At 32.3% G+C, this 16,984-nt stretch overlaps 1 protein-coding gene across 2 annotated transcripts in view; it reads right to left on the reverse strand.

Moving 5' to 3' along the window:
* Window positions 1-2,511: 2,511 nt before the first annotated feature.
* LOC122500881 (zwei Ig domain protein zig-8-like) overlaps window positions 2,512-16,984 on the reverse strand; it is a 49,198-nt gene continuing 34,725 nt past the window's right edge. The window contains exons 5-7 of one of the 2 annotated variants that reach the window (XM_043610023.1): window positions 6,312-6,439; window positions 5,061-5,229; window positions 2,512-4,040 (exon numbers count right to left, since the gene is read on the reverse strand). In XM_043610023.1, the coding sequence (XP_043465958.1) occupies window positions 3,949-4,040; window positions 5,061-5,229; window positions 6,312-6,439 (389 nt within the window). In that variant the 3' untranslated portion in view covers window positions 2,512-3,948. The remainder of the gene's footprint in view (window positions 4,041-5,060; window positions 5,230-6,311; window positions 6,440-16,984) is intronic. The other variant, XM_043610024.1, reaches the window with a different exon arrangement.

The raw sequence follows: 16,984 nt of genomic DNA on the forward strand, positions 1-16,984 counted from the left end.
GCCTCGAACTTGTGCCATTATAACTTCACAAATGAAACTGAGGGTTATTTTAAAATGTTTCATTGTAAGAGAAGTTTTTCTATTCTCTCGAGGCTGAACATGATTTTTCCTTGCACTCTTTTTTTGGATCAATAAATTTAACAGCATGTGACTGTTGGGTCACGTGTTTATTTCGAATTTCTTACCTTAATGGGGTTTTACTAATATATTTAATAGGTGGTCCAACCCTGACTGTGTTTTTTAAATTTAAATCACAATTTTTGTTGTGACGCACGGACCGTGAGAAAGACCCATGGCCTCTCGCACGGACCGTGAGAAAGGCCCTGGGTCTTTCTAACGGTCCGTGCAAGAGGCCATGGGTCATTCTCACGGTCCGTGCGTCTGATACACTTTAACCTAAACAGATATCAAAGTAAACGCGATTTTTTTTTCGAAGAAGAAGTAAAAATCGAAATGTCTTTCTCAACCCCTTCTAATTTTTATTTTACTCTTAATTATTTATTATAATTTTTTTTATTTCTAGTAAAGTAATTGTTTACTTACCTGGATAAAAATTCGATAAGTCGAATAATTTTTAAAAGGGGAATAAAATTTTAAAAATTATAATTATAGAAAACAATTTATAAATAGAAATTGAGAGAAATTTTTTACGTTTATTTTTTTTTTTTTTTGACGGTCTATGATACAATGTAAAATGACAAATCACCCCATATGCTCGATTATAAATATTTTATGTAGCGCAACCTGAACTGAAATTCGTAATACAAATTGCAATGAATAAATGAATCGTGAATTTCGAAAAGGGCTCAACACTAATGTTTCATACAATAGGCCATTTTTAAATAATTCATTTATGTTTTTCGTGCTTTTCAAAAATAAAATATTTCAAAAATTATTTTTAAAAGAATGATTCTTTTTCGAAATTTACGATTGTATAATGTAAAAAAAATACAATAACAATGCACGATAAAATTTACCGCAAACTTTAACACTTGCACAACATTCGAATAATTTTGTCTCATTTTGCTTTTTATATTTAAGGAAAAAAAAAATGTAAAAATGTTTTCAACACCAGATTTTGGTGAGTAAAATAATTAGTTTATCTTATACTAAGTTTAATGAATGGGAATTTACAAAAGACTTTTTGTTACAAAAAAGAGTTTTACAACATAAGCGTGAAATGATTCTTTGACATAGTGGTTAATGCAATTTTTAACGCTTAATCTATTTACTCTGTCCAGTGATATGTACAAAGAAGTGTTTATTTACAATGCTCATCATTATACTATATATAGCTCAGTATATATAGCTTCCTGTAGTGATGAAATATGATTGACACTTAGTCATTAATAAAAACCGCATCAATCTTTATGAAAATCAATGAATTTTTTAACAGTTCGAAATCAAATTTAAAGCAGTGAATTTTTGACTGATTTGAAAATAAACTATTACAAGTATTTTTTAATAAAGAAAATTAAAATTTTTTTTTAAATTTTAAATGAAAAAATTAAAAAAAAAATTTTTTTTGAAATAAAAAAATAAAATTTTTTTTTTTAATTTTAAAAGAAAAACATTTTACAGTATGAAAAAAATACTTTTTTGTCCTAGCTGCACGAAAAGTATGTCATTTCGGGCACTTAAAGTGGGCGCAAAATAACTGATTCTCGCCCGGGGCCGGGGAAGCGGGCGCAAAAGTTCTTTTACGCCCGCTGACGTCACACAAGTGGGCGCAAAAGTACTTTTGCGCCCGCTTCATCTAGCCCGAGCGGGCGCAAAAGTACTTTTACGCCCGCTTGCTGTACTTTTGCGCCCGCTTCGCTCGTGCCCTGAATGCCATACTTTTCATGCAGTTAGGACAAAAAATTATGTTCGCAATATGGGCGCAAAGGTGATTACGACTTTGGCGAGATTTCGGGACCTCGGGGACACTTTCGCACCCTCGGCTTCGCCTCGGGCGCGAAAATGTCCCCTCGGTCCCTTCATCTCGCCATCGCCGCAATCACCTATTTTGCGCCCTTGATACGATAATAACTATTTCTGCATAAAGAGAAAGTATTGTTTTAAAATAAAAAGAAATGGAAATATTTTTTAAATTCGTTTCAAATTAATGTTGAATCATTGAAAAAGTTTGTCTTCGATATTTTTTCAATATTTCATCACTGATTTTATTGTAAAAAATTTTTCACTAACAAAATACGAAAGTAGATGGGTAAATTCATATAAAATTGAAATTTATTTGTTATTTTTACGATAAAAAAGTAAAAAAATGAAAGTGAGGAAAAATAAAAAAAGTGAAAGTAGATATTATTAATTATTTTTTTGCTGTCGAAATTTAACAATAAAAAAGCAGAGTATTTTTACAATAAAATGTTTTTTAATAACTAAATAAATTAATTTTTACACTATTGAAAGTAAATTTGAAAATAAAAATTTTTTTAAATTTTTATTTTTTTAAAAATTTTTTTAGTAGAAAAAAAATTTTTATTTTTCATTTCAATTTTATATGACAAAACCCATCTTTACATAAAAATAATGTCAATCATTCCTTTTGCAGTACCAGAAAATAAATGACATTGTACAAATAGAAAATAAACTGTTTCTGTTATTTTCATTCTGTAATCAATAAAAAGTCCGACATATAAATGTCATATTTTCTTCCAAGTCATACTTTTTAATAAGGGCAGGTACAATACATTTTCAGTTAATACAGTTCCATCTTTATTCTCATTTTTATATTATACAACATCTCCGCAGTCGTGAAGGAAGAATTTCATATTTCTTATATTAGGGGTGGAAATGATAGACTTTCAATATACACGGTTGATAAAATATGAATTATTTAATGAAGATTTATCGAAATGTAAAGTTAACTCAATTGTTAAATATTAAAATCCGACTGAATGTCGTTGAAAACGAGGTTGAAAAAAAGAAAAAAAAAGAAAAAAAATCCATTATAAAAAGTGATTTATAAAGTGAAATACATTTTTTCAAATCGACTTTAAATTAAAATAAATGATTCTTTACCAAAACAGTCAGACTGAAGGTGCTTATAGAATTTTTTTTATGAGGCAAATTTTCTCAAGTGTTCCAACCTCGAGAATTTTTTTTTCGGAAAAAAACCTTCCAAAATCGTATAAAAGAAAATTTTATTAAAAATTTTTTTAAGGAAGTTTTTTTTTTATTTTCTCAAATGAAACTAGAATAAATTACTTTTTCTTCTCCTACTGTAATTAAAAGACTCGAAAATAAAACAATTTTACCGAATTAATTACAATGAAGTCTCATTAGATACATTTTATTCCGGCTTTATTACTGTGAAAACAAGACGAAAATTTAAAGCCAAATCTTGATAACTCATCCGCATTACGTTAAATAGTTCCACTAAGACTATAATTTAGCCTCGTAGCAAATCCATCTTGAAGAATACTTTCTCAAGGTAGAAACACTTGACATAATTCAGCTAATAAAGTTTCCGAGTTAATTTTTGAAAGTATATTATCTCCATCGTTTAATTTGAATTAATAAAATATCAATGTACATTTCTCATCATTTTGAATGAATTATCGATTTTCAGTTTCTCGATTCTTCGTGTAGAAAAAATTGTTTTCAAAACAATTTGCTGGCTTGACTTAGAAAATAGCGGACATGATCGATAATCATCATCAAATACAGGTACACACACAACATGCAATTGCTCTCGATATACAATATCAAAACACGCGGAGAAAATAATATCTGTAATTAAATAAGATAGTTTCTCTTTTTTTTGAGTAAAAATGGTTTATATTACATTTTTGAAATAAAAGTATTTAGGCATCATTTTCTCCGTGTGATTGTTGAGTCAGCATTTCCACTTTTAGGTAAGCCAATATTGTTTGTTGATCTTACGTTTGTTGCACTTGGAAGTTTCGCAAAGTCTTCGTTTTGACTAACGTTGTGCTTTGGCTACTAGAATATCATCCTGAGAAGTAGGACGACCGGAAGTAACGTCGCTGCCATTCTGTCACCACTTCCGTGATGCATTGCCGCTGGGTGTTCTTCTGAAACAAAGCCTCAGCTAGAGTGTTTCATTGTAACGTTTGCAATTGATATATTCTCGAAATTTTATTGAACTTTTACTTTTTTTTCTTGGCTTCAATACTTGATGGCAATTAAATAATTCAATTTCACTTCGATGGAGAATTTATTTTTATCCTGACGTCCAACTTTCTTTCCTCTTTAATTAACAACTCATTTTTAAAGCAGTAAAACTATATCGTTTGGCGGCTGTTTTTTTTTTATTTTCAAATTTAAAAATCTAACATCAAATTCGTAATCAGTAACCCCAAAAACTCTTAGATACCAAATTTTATAAAAATCCATCAAATTTACAAATTTTGGTCCGCCATATTGGATCCGCCATTTTGAATTTTGAAAATCTGACGTCAAATTCGTAATCAGCGGCTCATATAACCCTTAGATACCAATTTTTATAAAAATCCATTGAATTTGAAAATTTTGGTCCGCCATATTGGATCCGCCATTTTGAATTTTGTAAATCTGACATCAGATTCGTAATCAGCGACCCCGAAAGCCCTTAGATACCAAGATTTATAAAAATACATCGAATTTAAAAACTTCCATCCGCCATATTGGATCCGCCATTTTGAATTTTGAAAATCTGATGTCAGATTCGTAATCCGCGATCCAGATAGCTCTTAGATACCAAGTTTTATAAAAATCTAACAAATTTAAAATTTTCTCTCCGCCATATTGGATCCGCCATTTTGTATTTTGAAATCTATTGTCAAGTAACAAAGCAGCGACCTAAAATGTTCGAAATAAAAACCTGACGCTGAAATTAGTAGTAAACTATAAAAGTATTACTTAAAAACTTAAAACTCTTTCAAATTGCAATCACTTCTTCCCAATTGCAATGAAAGTTCCCCAACCAAATTGATTCCAACCACGATAGGATATTAGAAAGGAAAATAAAATACCGAAAAAATAAAATCTACAGAGGGCAATTAGAAGGAGAGCTTTCAGTATTTAATGAGTAGTTAGAAACGAGAATTTTTTACCATTAAGAATGTGAACTCGAACGCTATTTGGATGGGCATTACTTGGCGCGCAGGTGTAGAGACCAGAATCCTTTAGAATTGCTTTCTGAATGAGTAAACGGCTGGAAGTCACGGGTCCCTTTTCGGTAACCAGGCTAATACCACCTCTTGGAGAGTCGAAGTTAATCGCCTGCGAATAAAGAGAATACATTGCGATATATATATAGTACGTACACGTAAAGGTTGCATTTGGCTTTATCGACGAGAATTCCCGCTCTCAAGTATGATCATAAATGTTATTAGACCTTTCTTCTGTTTCAGCTAAAACTGGTTAGACAAGCATAGTGATTACCATTGTGGTTCATTTCAAAAGGAATATTTACGTAATCTTCATTACATTTGTGAAAATACAATTGTTAAATCTTACCGCATTGTTGGTGGCTTTAAAAATTTTACCAAAAAAACAATTCCAACATTTTTTGTCCTTTACAAAATAGGACCAGTTTCATTTAGATCGATCTATGGCACTTGAGTAGGGGTTTATTTTTAGAGCACCCAAAGATGTCATGTTGTTTTCTATTACAATTTAACGTGGAGTAAATAAGCTTCTAAGTAGATGGCAATCTACCTCTATATGGTTGGAATACTCATCGCAGATAGGAAAAGGGAAAGTAAATTCAACCCTCGAGGATGAAAAACTTTACTATCTCTGCACAACAATCTTTCCATTTCAGGTTGTATTCTTCGCGTCAGAATTGTTGAAAATCAACTGATTTTATTACTTATTAAAAAATTTTATTTTATTACTCAATCTTGGTTTAATTTCCCACCCAGATAGAACAATACAATTGCTGTAATACTATCAATATTGCTGTTAAAGACAAAATAAGTTAAAAATAATTGTTCCTAAAGTCAGACACAACTTCGGTAAGTCCACTTTGATACTATCATCTGGCTCATAAAATACAGAAGGCTTGTTCAACATTCCTGGTATTTTTCAATTGAGAGAACTTTGCTCTAAACCCTTGTGTGCTAGCAGTTAAGTCGAACCCTTTCTTAATAGAAAGGGAAACTCTTTTTTAATATTTTTTAATTAAATTAAACTTGTTTGGCACAATTTGAAATTAGTAGAAGATTCGACCCTGAATTTAAAAATTATTTTCAACTTGAATTTAAATTTTAACTAGCATATAAAAATGTAAATAGCAATCTTCACTGTAATGTATCGAAATAGCTAGCGGCTATTTTAAAAAGAACTTGAGAATATTTTACCTCTTGGTTGTGGCTCCAAACCATGGCTGAGGGTGGCTCTGGGGCGTACTTGACGAGGCACGTGAGGTTGATTGTGCTGCCCTTGTTGATAAAAAGGTCCGGTCCACCTACGACATCGGTGATTGGTTCTATAAACAAGCAGAAAAAAAACGAAAGGCATAAGCTCGTTTCGAAGATCTTATCTCAAGTTGCAACGTTGCCGTTGCTCGTAGCAACTAAGAAATTGAGAGAGAGAGAGAGAGCAGTCACTTTTAGTTCGGAAAGCGAAACCTTTATAGTATCAGAGATAAGGTCGCCTTTGATGTGCCTTTTACTCTACCCGCTGAGCATAGATCGCGTTAAGGGAATGCTAGACGAGTCGTCTCGCCTCATCTTTACTCTCTTTTTCAAAAAAAAAAAAATAAGGAGAGAAACCGGGCGAACCTTTAACCCACCTAACATCTATTTCTGGTATCCTCGGGTAAAAAGCTAAATCCAACTATCCCAGAAACTATATAGGATTGCTTTTTTTACCCCACATAAACCTTTATTTGAAAAATAAACACTTCATGGACGCACATTTTCTTCAGAAATTTTATGATACGTAAAATAAATGTTATGCTGGTAAATAGTACTTTGAAATTAAAGATATTTCTGTTCCACAACATTTTACTAAATAAATATTCATTTAGAATTCAGTCCAGTAATTAAATTGCAAATTGGAAAGTTTTAACTTACATTGAGATTACAAAAACAAATATTTGAAGATTACTATGCACATTGTAAATTTTGAGAAAATAACATCGGAGTCGTAATTCAGGACGCCGAATAGTCAATAGTGAGCTAAAAATTGTAATTTCTTCCGACATATTGGATCCGCCATTTTTAATTTATCAAAAATAACATGGAATTGGCAAGCAGGAAGCTAGGAAAGGGGACATAATTATTCTTAGAACGTCCAAAGGATGGCCATCCACTTTTCCCTTTCTTCTTTTCCGAATAATTTCGTGACAAAAACTGGAGGGGATGAGGATGGATTGAGAAGTTAAACGGAGAGACGAAAACGACAGTGTTTATTCAGAAGTTAAGCTGCTGACATGAGGGAAGATTTGCGATGTTTTGGATCATGGAGTGCTAACGGAAGGAGAATAATAATTTGGTATGTTAATTTCTGCTGCTTGTAATTATGATTGCTCTTAAGATCTGGGCTTCGTCCCCTAGCTGCTGTAAAACCTCTCCCTTTTCTTAAGGTAAACACTGAATCTGTCCAAAATGAGTCAATGAGCTAATAAGACTCTGCTGAATTATCAATTTTACGTTTCATTTGAGAACTGTTTGTGATGACATTTTTACCTCAGCCATACTACATTTAAGAAATGTTTGATTGTCTTATCTATCTTCATTGTTTAATATAAAGAATAAGTTCACACATTAAAATAAACTTAATTATTTTTTATTGCATTCACCACAAATGCGTTTCCCTGATTTCGCACTTCCAATTAAATTAAAACAACATAAGACAAAAATAAATTCGATCTTCTAAAGTACAGGATAGATTTACTTAAATTATTCGGTTTCTCCTTTGACTTGAGTAACAATGAACACTTTACAGAAACGAAAATAGTAAACACATTCAACGATCTAAGTCGCTAGAGGAAAGACGTATACGGTTCTAAGCAAACTCCACAAGGAAGATAATTCAGATGTCAGTAACATGAGAGTGGTAAGAGCAAAATCTATTACAAAGCGGGGATTAAAATCAAAGGAAAATTTAACAAGAAGCCTTCCACTCTGAAGGATACAAAGGCGATTGGAAGCATTGGTAACCTAAAGTAGGTAAATTAAAGATTAACTGTTGAAATTCACGGTATGAATTGTTTTACCCAGAATTAAGAAGTGGCGCAGACATAAAGATTTTTACTTATTCCGATCATTGTGCGCGGATAGTATTACTTTAATTTTGATTTGTGTGGTGTTAAACCGGAGCATTATTGCAATTCAAAACAAAAACCTCAAAATGTGAATGCAATTTCCTTTTTCCTATATGACATAACGGTAATATTCTGATTGCGCGGAACTTTTTGACATAAAATCGAATTCTAATGAAGAATTCAATATTTCCGTAAATTGAACGTTATTAGATGTAATTTTAGATCTAATTTCAGATAGTGTATATATGCATTATAAATAGCCAGTCGTTCGAAATACCATGTAGATTACATTTTCCTTTTTGAAGTTTAGATCTCCTATTTGGAATTCTATTTGAAATTACAAAACTGGCAATTTCTCTCTTTTCATACTTTTCTGCATCATTTGGCCGCTTGGCAAGGAATCCAAGTCAAATCGAGACAATACGTTACACGTACTAGCCGGAACGAAAATCTTTTGCGACGAAGACATTTCACGAAGAATAAAACACGTTCTGCTTTTCCTTAGATCTAAATTAGAATGACCGAATTACGAACAGAAAATCTATCTTTTCTTTTTATTTTTCTCATCGAAAAATATCTAAAGATAGTTAAAAATACGTTGGAATTTCAATAAAAATAATTTATATCTCATAGAGAAAATAGAAATTTTCTAATCGGAAAAATTTGTGATCATCTATCGTTTCATTGTCGACAATGTACATTACAAACTCGTGTCATATTTCTTTCCACTCGCCTTACTGTGGTTCTCCGCTATATGGTCTTTTGGTAATGTGATATCGGCTACTTTAGAGAAGCAAAACTTTAAAACCGATAATACATAGGAAACATTATTTTCAACTTTCAGACAGGTATATATTTGCGATACTTTCGGTTCATTAGCTTTTCACTTGGTTTAACTTTTTCAGATTCAGAGTGGGAACGATTTTGTATATTCGAAGAGGAAACATAAAGAAATGAGTTCCGTTTTTCAAAATATATACGGAAATTGTTTTTTTTGTTTTCGGTCTCCCTGCTGTTGGTAGATGACAATTTTTTAATAGAGGTAGGAAACGGAAAAAAGCGGAAAGAGGAATTTGTCAATTGACAATTAATTTCGAATCTCATGGGTCTTCAATGAAATTGGAAATTCGTCATTAAGTGAATTTCCCATACCGATCACGTTAGCTACATACCTGAGGAAACTGGTCAGCAATTGACTCTAATTAGTATCGAAGATCAATCCTTAAGTGCCCTTTAAGTGTGCATTATGCCATCGAGAGTCATTACGTCTAGGTAGTTGTATTTCGTGGAATAATTTTCAGATACTCATCTTGCTACTTGGTACGAATGCAGCAGAAAAGAAAAATAATTACTAAGTAAAAATTAAAGTCAATACCAACATTGTTGAAGATCTTTATTTTATCAGATTTTAATTTTTCACTAAAGATACATTTAATTATTCGGTCCGTTTAGTCGCGTAGAGTTAACATTTGAAAAAAGAATAAAGAAGACCTACTTAATTTTATATTTACCAAAATTTGAAATTTTGAACCACTGACATTACCGACGTACCCATAAATTTTGACTTCTCTGAAATGCCAATTATTCTCCAGCTCTGGTTCAAGTAGCTAGAAAATAAATCTGATTTAGTTCCCTCGTGGAATATTCAAGTCTGACCGATTTTTAAAAGTTTTCATCATATTTTTGATAATGGAAACTTTTTTTCCTCGAAACTCCTGTTGCTGCATGTAAAAGTCCACATTACTTATCTATGTTCACAATTATTGCGATGGGACTTTTATTCAATTAATAATTAAATCCAGCATCAAGTCCAACAGTGAAAAATAAAACTCATTTGCAGGCGAATTATTTCAGTAAGAAAGTATTGTTAATGTAACATCCCGTCGAGATGGCTATGCTTGATATAAAATCGAACAACGTGTGCAAGAATAGATAGTTCATTAGCAATCTCCATGGTCCATTTGATCCTTATGACTGCTGTTGAGCCTTCCGATTCTCATATCGCAAGTTTGCTGACCGAAGGAGGTCGAGGAAAATCCTCGGTGGTCGATCGCCTTTTGTTCGAGATCCTCGTTTTCTGCGGGAGAATGTTCATATTATGTGACAACACAGTGCTTTGCAGGTATATTGCTTCCCATCATTATTCGACGTCTTTTTATATTCCAATCTAATACCACTCCATGTAATATCATATTCCGAATCACCGTCTTGAAAAAACGAATTCAACAATTTCCTCTCAATAGTTTGATAAAAAAAACGTTACAACACTTTCATTAGATTACTCTACAATTCTAATTAATCAAAGAGGAGGGATCAAGTACTCTACCGGAAATCCTTTTGGAATCCCGAATTCTCAGACTGAGATTTCATTTTATTATTGTTGTAGAAGGTTAAGTAGCATTATCAGCTTATTAGAATTTGGATGTGATTCACGAATATTCAAGAACACCAGGAAGAGGAAAACAATTCTTTGTTTAGGTCCTGTCAAAACACTGTCAGCAGCCATATTGAATTAAGGACTATCGAAAGTTGTGACTATCTGTTTTATCGGCCGCAGATAATTACCGAGCGTAGATAACAAAATCTGTAATTTGATAAGTAGCTCACTTGAGACTCACTATCAAAAAGAAAGCGTTGCTCTCTGCAGACTATTAGGAGTTTTCCTAAATAGTATTCTGAATTAACTGTGAAATCGTCAATTTAATAACTGTAAATTCAGAAAGTGTGTCTAATGTGTTAATCTCCTTAATCCTCACTCTTTGCGGACTATTAGGAGTTTTCCTAATTGTCAATTCAATAACTGTAAATTCAGAAAGTGTGCATAATGTGTTAATCTCCTAACTCTCACTCTCTGCAGACTACAATTACAGATATCAGAATTTGTAATTTAATAAGTAGTTGATTTGGGACTCATCATCAGAAAGAAAGCGTTGAGAGATGACGCTAATTAAATATAATTCCTTTTCTAATTTAACTAAACTAAATCACACTGTAGATGATGTTTTTGGTTCAACCTATTGTCACATGTTAACAAACCTTATTGTCAATTATGATTCTTTTCGTGTAGTTTGATTCGTGGTAAATGTCATGGACTAAGAAGTTATAAGTTCTAATTGTTCCACCAATTACCCGCAGTGATTGTAATTAATTACGATCACGTAGGGTGCCTACCAAACTAAATTTCGTACATAAATGACAAAATTATATCTACTGTGAATCACGCATCATATACTACTGTATTTTGTCCAATTCCATTTTGCGATAAATCATTACACGATAAACGATTACTGTCCACCCGATGGGAAACCGGCGATTACTTTTCGGTTCCGGCACGTCTAATAAATCACCGTCGACACGTGTCGCTACGACGAAAACGTTTCGCCCATGTTTCGTGATGATTGGCCAGATTTCTGTTGCTACTATTTCAAATCCCTTTTTTTTTATCGAAAATTCATATTCTCCATGAAACGAAAAGCAAGCTTTTTTTTGGGTAAAAAATTCGATTTCACTAATAACACATACTACTTCTATCTGGAACTCTTTCCCCGAATTAGGTCGATGGGAAAACTTTGAATATTGCCAAAAAGTGGAAAAATGGAATTATTCCGAAAAAGTGGGTTTTGAATGATTTTATTACTTCTTTTGTGGAAATATTATTTTTGGATAAATTTTAATTCATCTATCGCTTGAAGCTGGTTTAGTATATGGAGTAGATTGTTTATCTAAGTGCCAATCCAGGTTCCAGGACCTGAATTGTAGATGCGGATTCCCCGAGGACACTCTAATTATCTCTTGCCTTATCTGAATAACTATTTGTGTCACATATCACACTCAGGTGCTGTTTACGTGGTAGTAGAAGATCGATATTGTCCTGACGTTTACTAACATATTGCACAGCATTGCAAGATCTAAAGTGACCGTTGTCCACTCATATTTCCCAATATATTCAGCATTAACTTTGGAATATCGATAGACGACATTGTTGTAAAAATTAATCCTACAATTTGTAGTTTAACCGAAGACAATTTTTCTGAATAAATTAAAGATATTTAATTGTTCGACATTATTGTTTGTGTTCCCTTGTTGGTTCACAACAGTTACTACATTATACAGCGACTCTCTAGAGTTGAGACAGAATACAATGCGTCGTTCGAGTTGAGACAGTTTTCACGAACGTCTCAGAGTTAATACAGAATTACAACACGCACCAGAGTTGAGATAGTGTCGTTCAGAGCTATCAATATAAATTAGAAAATCAAGAACTATATTAATATTTGACTATACCCAGTCGATGATAGGTAGTGACCCCTTCCCAACCTCATTATCTCTGATTAGTAAATTGAATCCTCATGTATGCTAATTAAGTAAAAATGATAACACGTACTATTCAACATGTTAATTGGTTAATCATGATCCAAATCCTGCTCTAATTTCCAATCAGGCATTAACTGTTAAACTTTTGCACTTAATTGAATTTGATAATGTTGTTTGACAATGAAATTAATGAAATAGATAGAATGTTTAAAATATCGTAGAATTTAATTATTCTCAATGGCTAAAAGTACATTTCCGATAATTCGGAACTAGTAAAAGTTGGGATGATACAATATTCAGGCATCAGAATGGCTATAAAATGGTTCTCTGAATTCTTTTCAAAAGATAAGGGTTTGAAAAAAGGGAGATAAACAAGAATGCATTGTATTTGCTTTCTTATTTCAATTCGGACTTGAAAAGAGAACACAAATAACGCCACAAGAGCAATACGAATTTTCCGTTGGTATTTTGCATCTACACTTTAGATGGACTTTTTGCCGCATTGGTGGGTTCAAATTCCACTATTCGAATATTCACCCTTTTATTGCTACATCTTCAATCCCCCAATCCACCTCTCTCTTTTTCTTTATTTATCACCATTCCCTCTTCTTTTTTTATTTCTATCCTCCCTTCCATGAAATTATTGGTCACATTTTTGTGAAACCGTTTCTGAATTCTTTTAGACTTTTTGATTAATAATAATCGTTACTTTTAGTAAAGTATATTTTAGTAAAGGCTTCCGAAAAATATCTAATTACGTGGAATTACATGGAGTCGAGTTTCGAGTAAACATTTAAGCTTTTGTGCACGAGCACACCAGCCAATTGTTTTTTTTTTGCTGATGACTAGGATTCCACCATTTGAAATGGACGCGACAAATTATTGACTTTAACTATGTGTTCAGAAATGGAAATTATTTTATACAATAAAGCGTTGAGTCCAATGGGAGATAATTGTTGAATCAAGTATAACCTTTCCAAATACGTCTAATTGATTAATTATACATTTGCTGTGTTTAATAAGTGGGCGTAATTTTATCGATATTGTCCCATGAATTAATTTGATCTCATGACACAACGCTATGACTGCTGGGTAGATCGACGAATGCGCGTATAAGATAATACAGGTAACTGCATGTATGCTTCCCCTCCGGTTCGCCCGGCTTTTTGAAAACCGCGTCATTTCTATCACAATCTTTAGTTCCTGAACAAAATAATAACTAAAGCCACGAATTAATAATAATACCACGGTTTTAAAAAAATGTACGAAAACTTGAAGGAGAGCATATAAGCTGCCTGTAGGAGTATAAAATTTTATTTATTTGTGCTTAACGCGAAAAAACTACTGGATATCGAGTAATTAATTGCGATACGAGAAAGGGTGAACACCGAAATCCACTCAGACAGTTGTGAGATTCTAACTCACACCAGCATATTGCATTCAAATTTATAGTAAATCTATCAATTTAGGGAGAGATCCAGCCTACATTAACCACTAAAATGCAAACTTCGCTCTTCTCAGTCTTACCACAACTGGTCTGACGGGAAGTTTAGAGTACACATATATAATGGTCTAGTATCTAAGGCTCCTCATTGGGAAATCAATTTTCCACCTGCAATTAAAAAACCGGAACATCATCAGAACTTAAGAACATCAAATACAGTGAGAAGGAATTAATAAATTAATTCTTTAAAGTTAATTATTAAGTTAATTTTTCAGAGAAATAAATAAATTTTCCAAAGATTCACTCTTCGAAATATTATCCCCAGGTACTTTAAGTTTTCGACTTCTTAACCGAAGATGTTATCAGATCCACAATTATTTCTAAAAACATATTTTTATATTTATATAAACTTTTATATTTATTAAAAAAAGTCTACTTTAACCCAATTTTCCAAAATTACAGCAATTTGAATAATTTGAAAACCACGGTGTAACAAAGTTTTTTAACAGAACACAAGCGATGAATAACAGTCGAAAACTAAAAGTAACACTTAAAGAGATTGAATGGAATCAAGACGTGAATATCAGATAATGGAAAGTTAATGCAAGCGTGATAACCAGAACCGAAAACCCGACAATTCTAGATCATTCTCTATATATAAAGCCGAAAGCGACTTTCTTCGTTCGTGAAATTTCTGTACTTTAAAACAAAATCGCTAGAGCAAAACGTGTAGTTCCGCATTTAACTTTTTTTTGGTAAATTCTCAATTTACTCCCATTCTTTATTTATGTTTAACCGCTTGAAAATAGTTTGGTTGAAAGCCAAGATTGGAAATTATTTTTTCGCTACGTCAAAAATAGGAAAACTTTATTTATCCTGAAATTATGTATTTTTTCGTTTTGTTACTTTATTTTATGTATAATCTATTGTTTGTAATCAATATTATAATATATGACAAATATTGTGTATTTTTGTACAGTGTAACTAGATCTCTAGACAGTCTAATCAATTCAGAAAGGTGACTCAAGCAGATGGACCTAAAACAATATTTACATGTTGATCTCAGTTGAAACATAGCGTTCCTGCTAGTGGTCAATATTATGTTTAAACAAAAACTCAAGTTTAATTTAATGTGTGAATTTATTTTTTATATCAAACAATGAAGATGGATCAGAAAATCAAAGACTTCTTAAACGAAATTTGTCTGAGGTAAAAACGGCACAACAAACATTTTTTAAATGAAACGTAAAATTGATAATTCAGCAGAGCCGTAGGTATTACCTCGTTGCTTTATTTGAACAGATTCAGTGTTTACCTTAAGAAAAGGGAGAGGTTTTACAGCAGCTAGGGGACGAAGCCCAGATCTTAAGAGCAATTATAATTACAAGCAGCAGAAATTAACATACCAAATTATTATTCTCCTTCTGTTAGCTCTCCATAATCCAAAACATCACAAATCTCCCCTCATGTCATCAGCTCAACTTCTGAATGAACACTGTCGTTTTCGTCTGTACGTTTAAATTCTCAATCCATTCTCATCCCCTCCAGTTTTTTTACAAAATTATTCGGAAAGGAAGGAAGGGGGAAAAGGGAATGTTGTTAATTTTTAATATCATCATCCGCCATATGGGATCTGCCATTTTTTAAAATCTATACGGGATTCGTAATCAAACGACCCAGAGTTTTTAGATATTTTTATACCCAGTGAGATATCTAATTAGAAAATTAAAAAATTTGTCGATAACTTGTTACGAAATGTTTGGAACTGAAGCATTTCGATGTGAGCACATGACAGAGTTCCATACTTTGATGTAGCCAATTTGAGAATCTATAATGGGATATTGTTGAGTAAATTAGTTTACATTGTGTCAATCAACGAGTTAATGTTCAAAACTTACAGAACTGAGAATGATGCGGATTTAGTAAGTTTGTTGAATTTATGTTCCGTTTGAAGTTTCGATTCCCCTAGAAAGTATATCGAGTAACTAATTATTTACGAACAATTATATGCTGAAAAATGTTAATCTAATCTAAAACTAGTCTAAAAGTAACATTCTCAAAAAAGTTTACTACTACAAAAGTAGATGTTCCTTAAGGGGTTACATCCAATGAGGATTTTGAAAAAATCGAGTTTCTTTAAATGCATTTTCGTAATAAATGTAATATTTAAGAGTGCACTCAGAAAATTTCAGAGCAATCCGTTAAATATTCCCCAAGTTACATTCAAGTTTGTAAACATTGTCGAAGCGTCTGTCCCTTTTTACTACCTGCCTATTGTGAATGAACAAGACCAAAAAAGTTCTAGAAGATGCTGAAGATGCAGAAAAAATTATTATTTTGTTTATTCCTCCTGTTAATCCCAGGATAATCTATTATATTAAAGAAATTTTTTTAGTTTTTTCCTTTTAGATGATCCAGTCCAGAAGTATCCTGCTCACCGCAAGATGCCTATCTACAGAGTAGATCAGAATAGTTGTTTTGATGAGTAAGTCTAAACCAATATTAGCCGGAGCTCTCGAAAATTATTTATAGAAGTTTAAAGAAAAATTATTTTTATTATTAAAATATGTCAAAATAAAGTACTTGAAACTACTCGGAAGTTATTAAAAATTTAATTCCTTATTTTTTAATTATTCTTAATTACGAATTATTAAGCAATTATAATTCTCGTACCTAACTCCTACTTGAAAATATTTTAATGAACTTAAAAATCAATGTGAATAATGTTCTACCTTTAGAGGAAAGTTTTATAAACGTAAAGCATATCGTGCTCATGGCAAGATGGTGTATAACACATGGTCATGATAGTTTTGGTTGTCTTCTTGTAACATTAATTCATGAAGCACATTTGTCTGTTGGTAAGTTACGTCATTATGTGGGGCCAACACTGACGGATATGTGGTTAGCCTTGCCTCCCTTGAAATTTCTCATAAGCCGTCGCGTTGGGAATGAAAAGAAATAGCTATAGTGATACAACCTCCTGTATATTACACTGCAATGCACAC

Source organism: Leptopilina heterotoma, unplaced genomic scaffold, assembly GCF_015476425.1.
Source record: "Leptopilina heterotoma isolate Lh14 unplaced genomic scaffold, ASM1547642v1 Lhet_191, whole genome shotgun sequence".
In the NCBI taxonomy this organism is placed as follows: domain Eukaryota; kingdom Metazoa; phylum Arthropoda; class Insecta; order Hymenoptera; family Figitidae; genus Leptopilina; species Leptopilina heterotoma.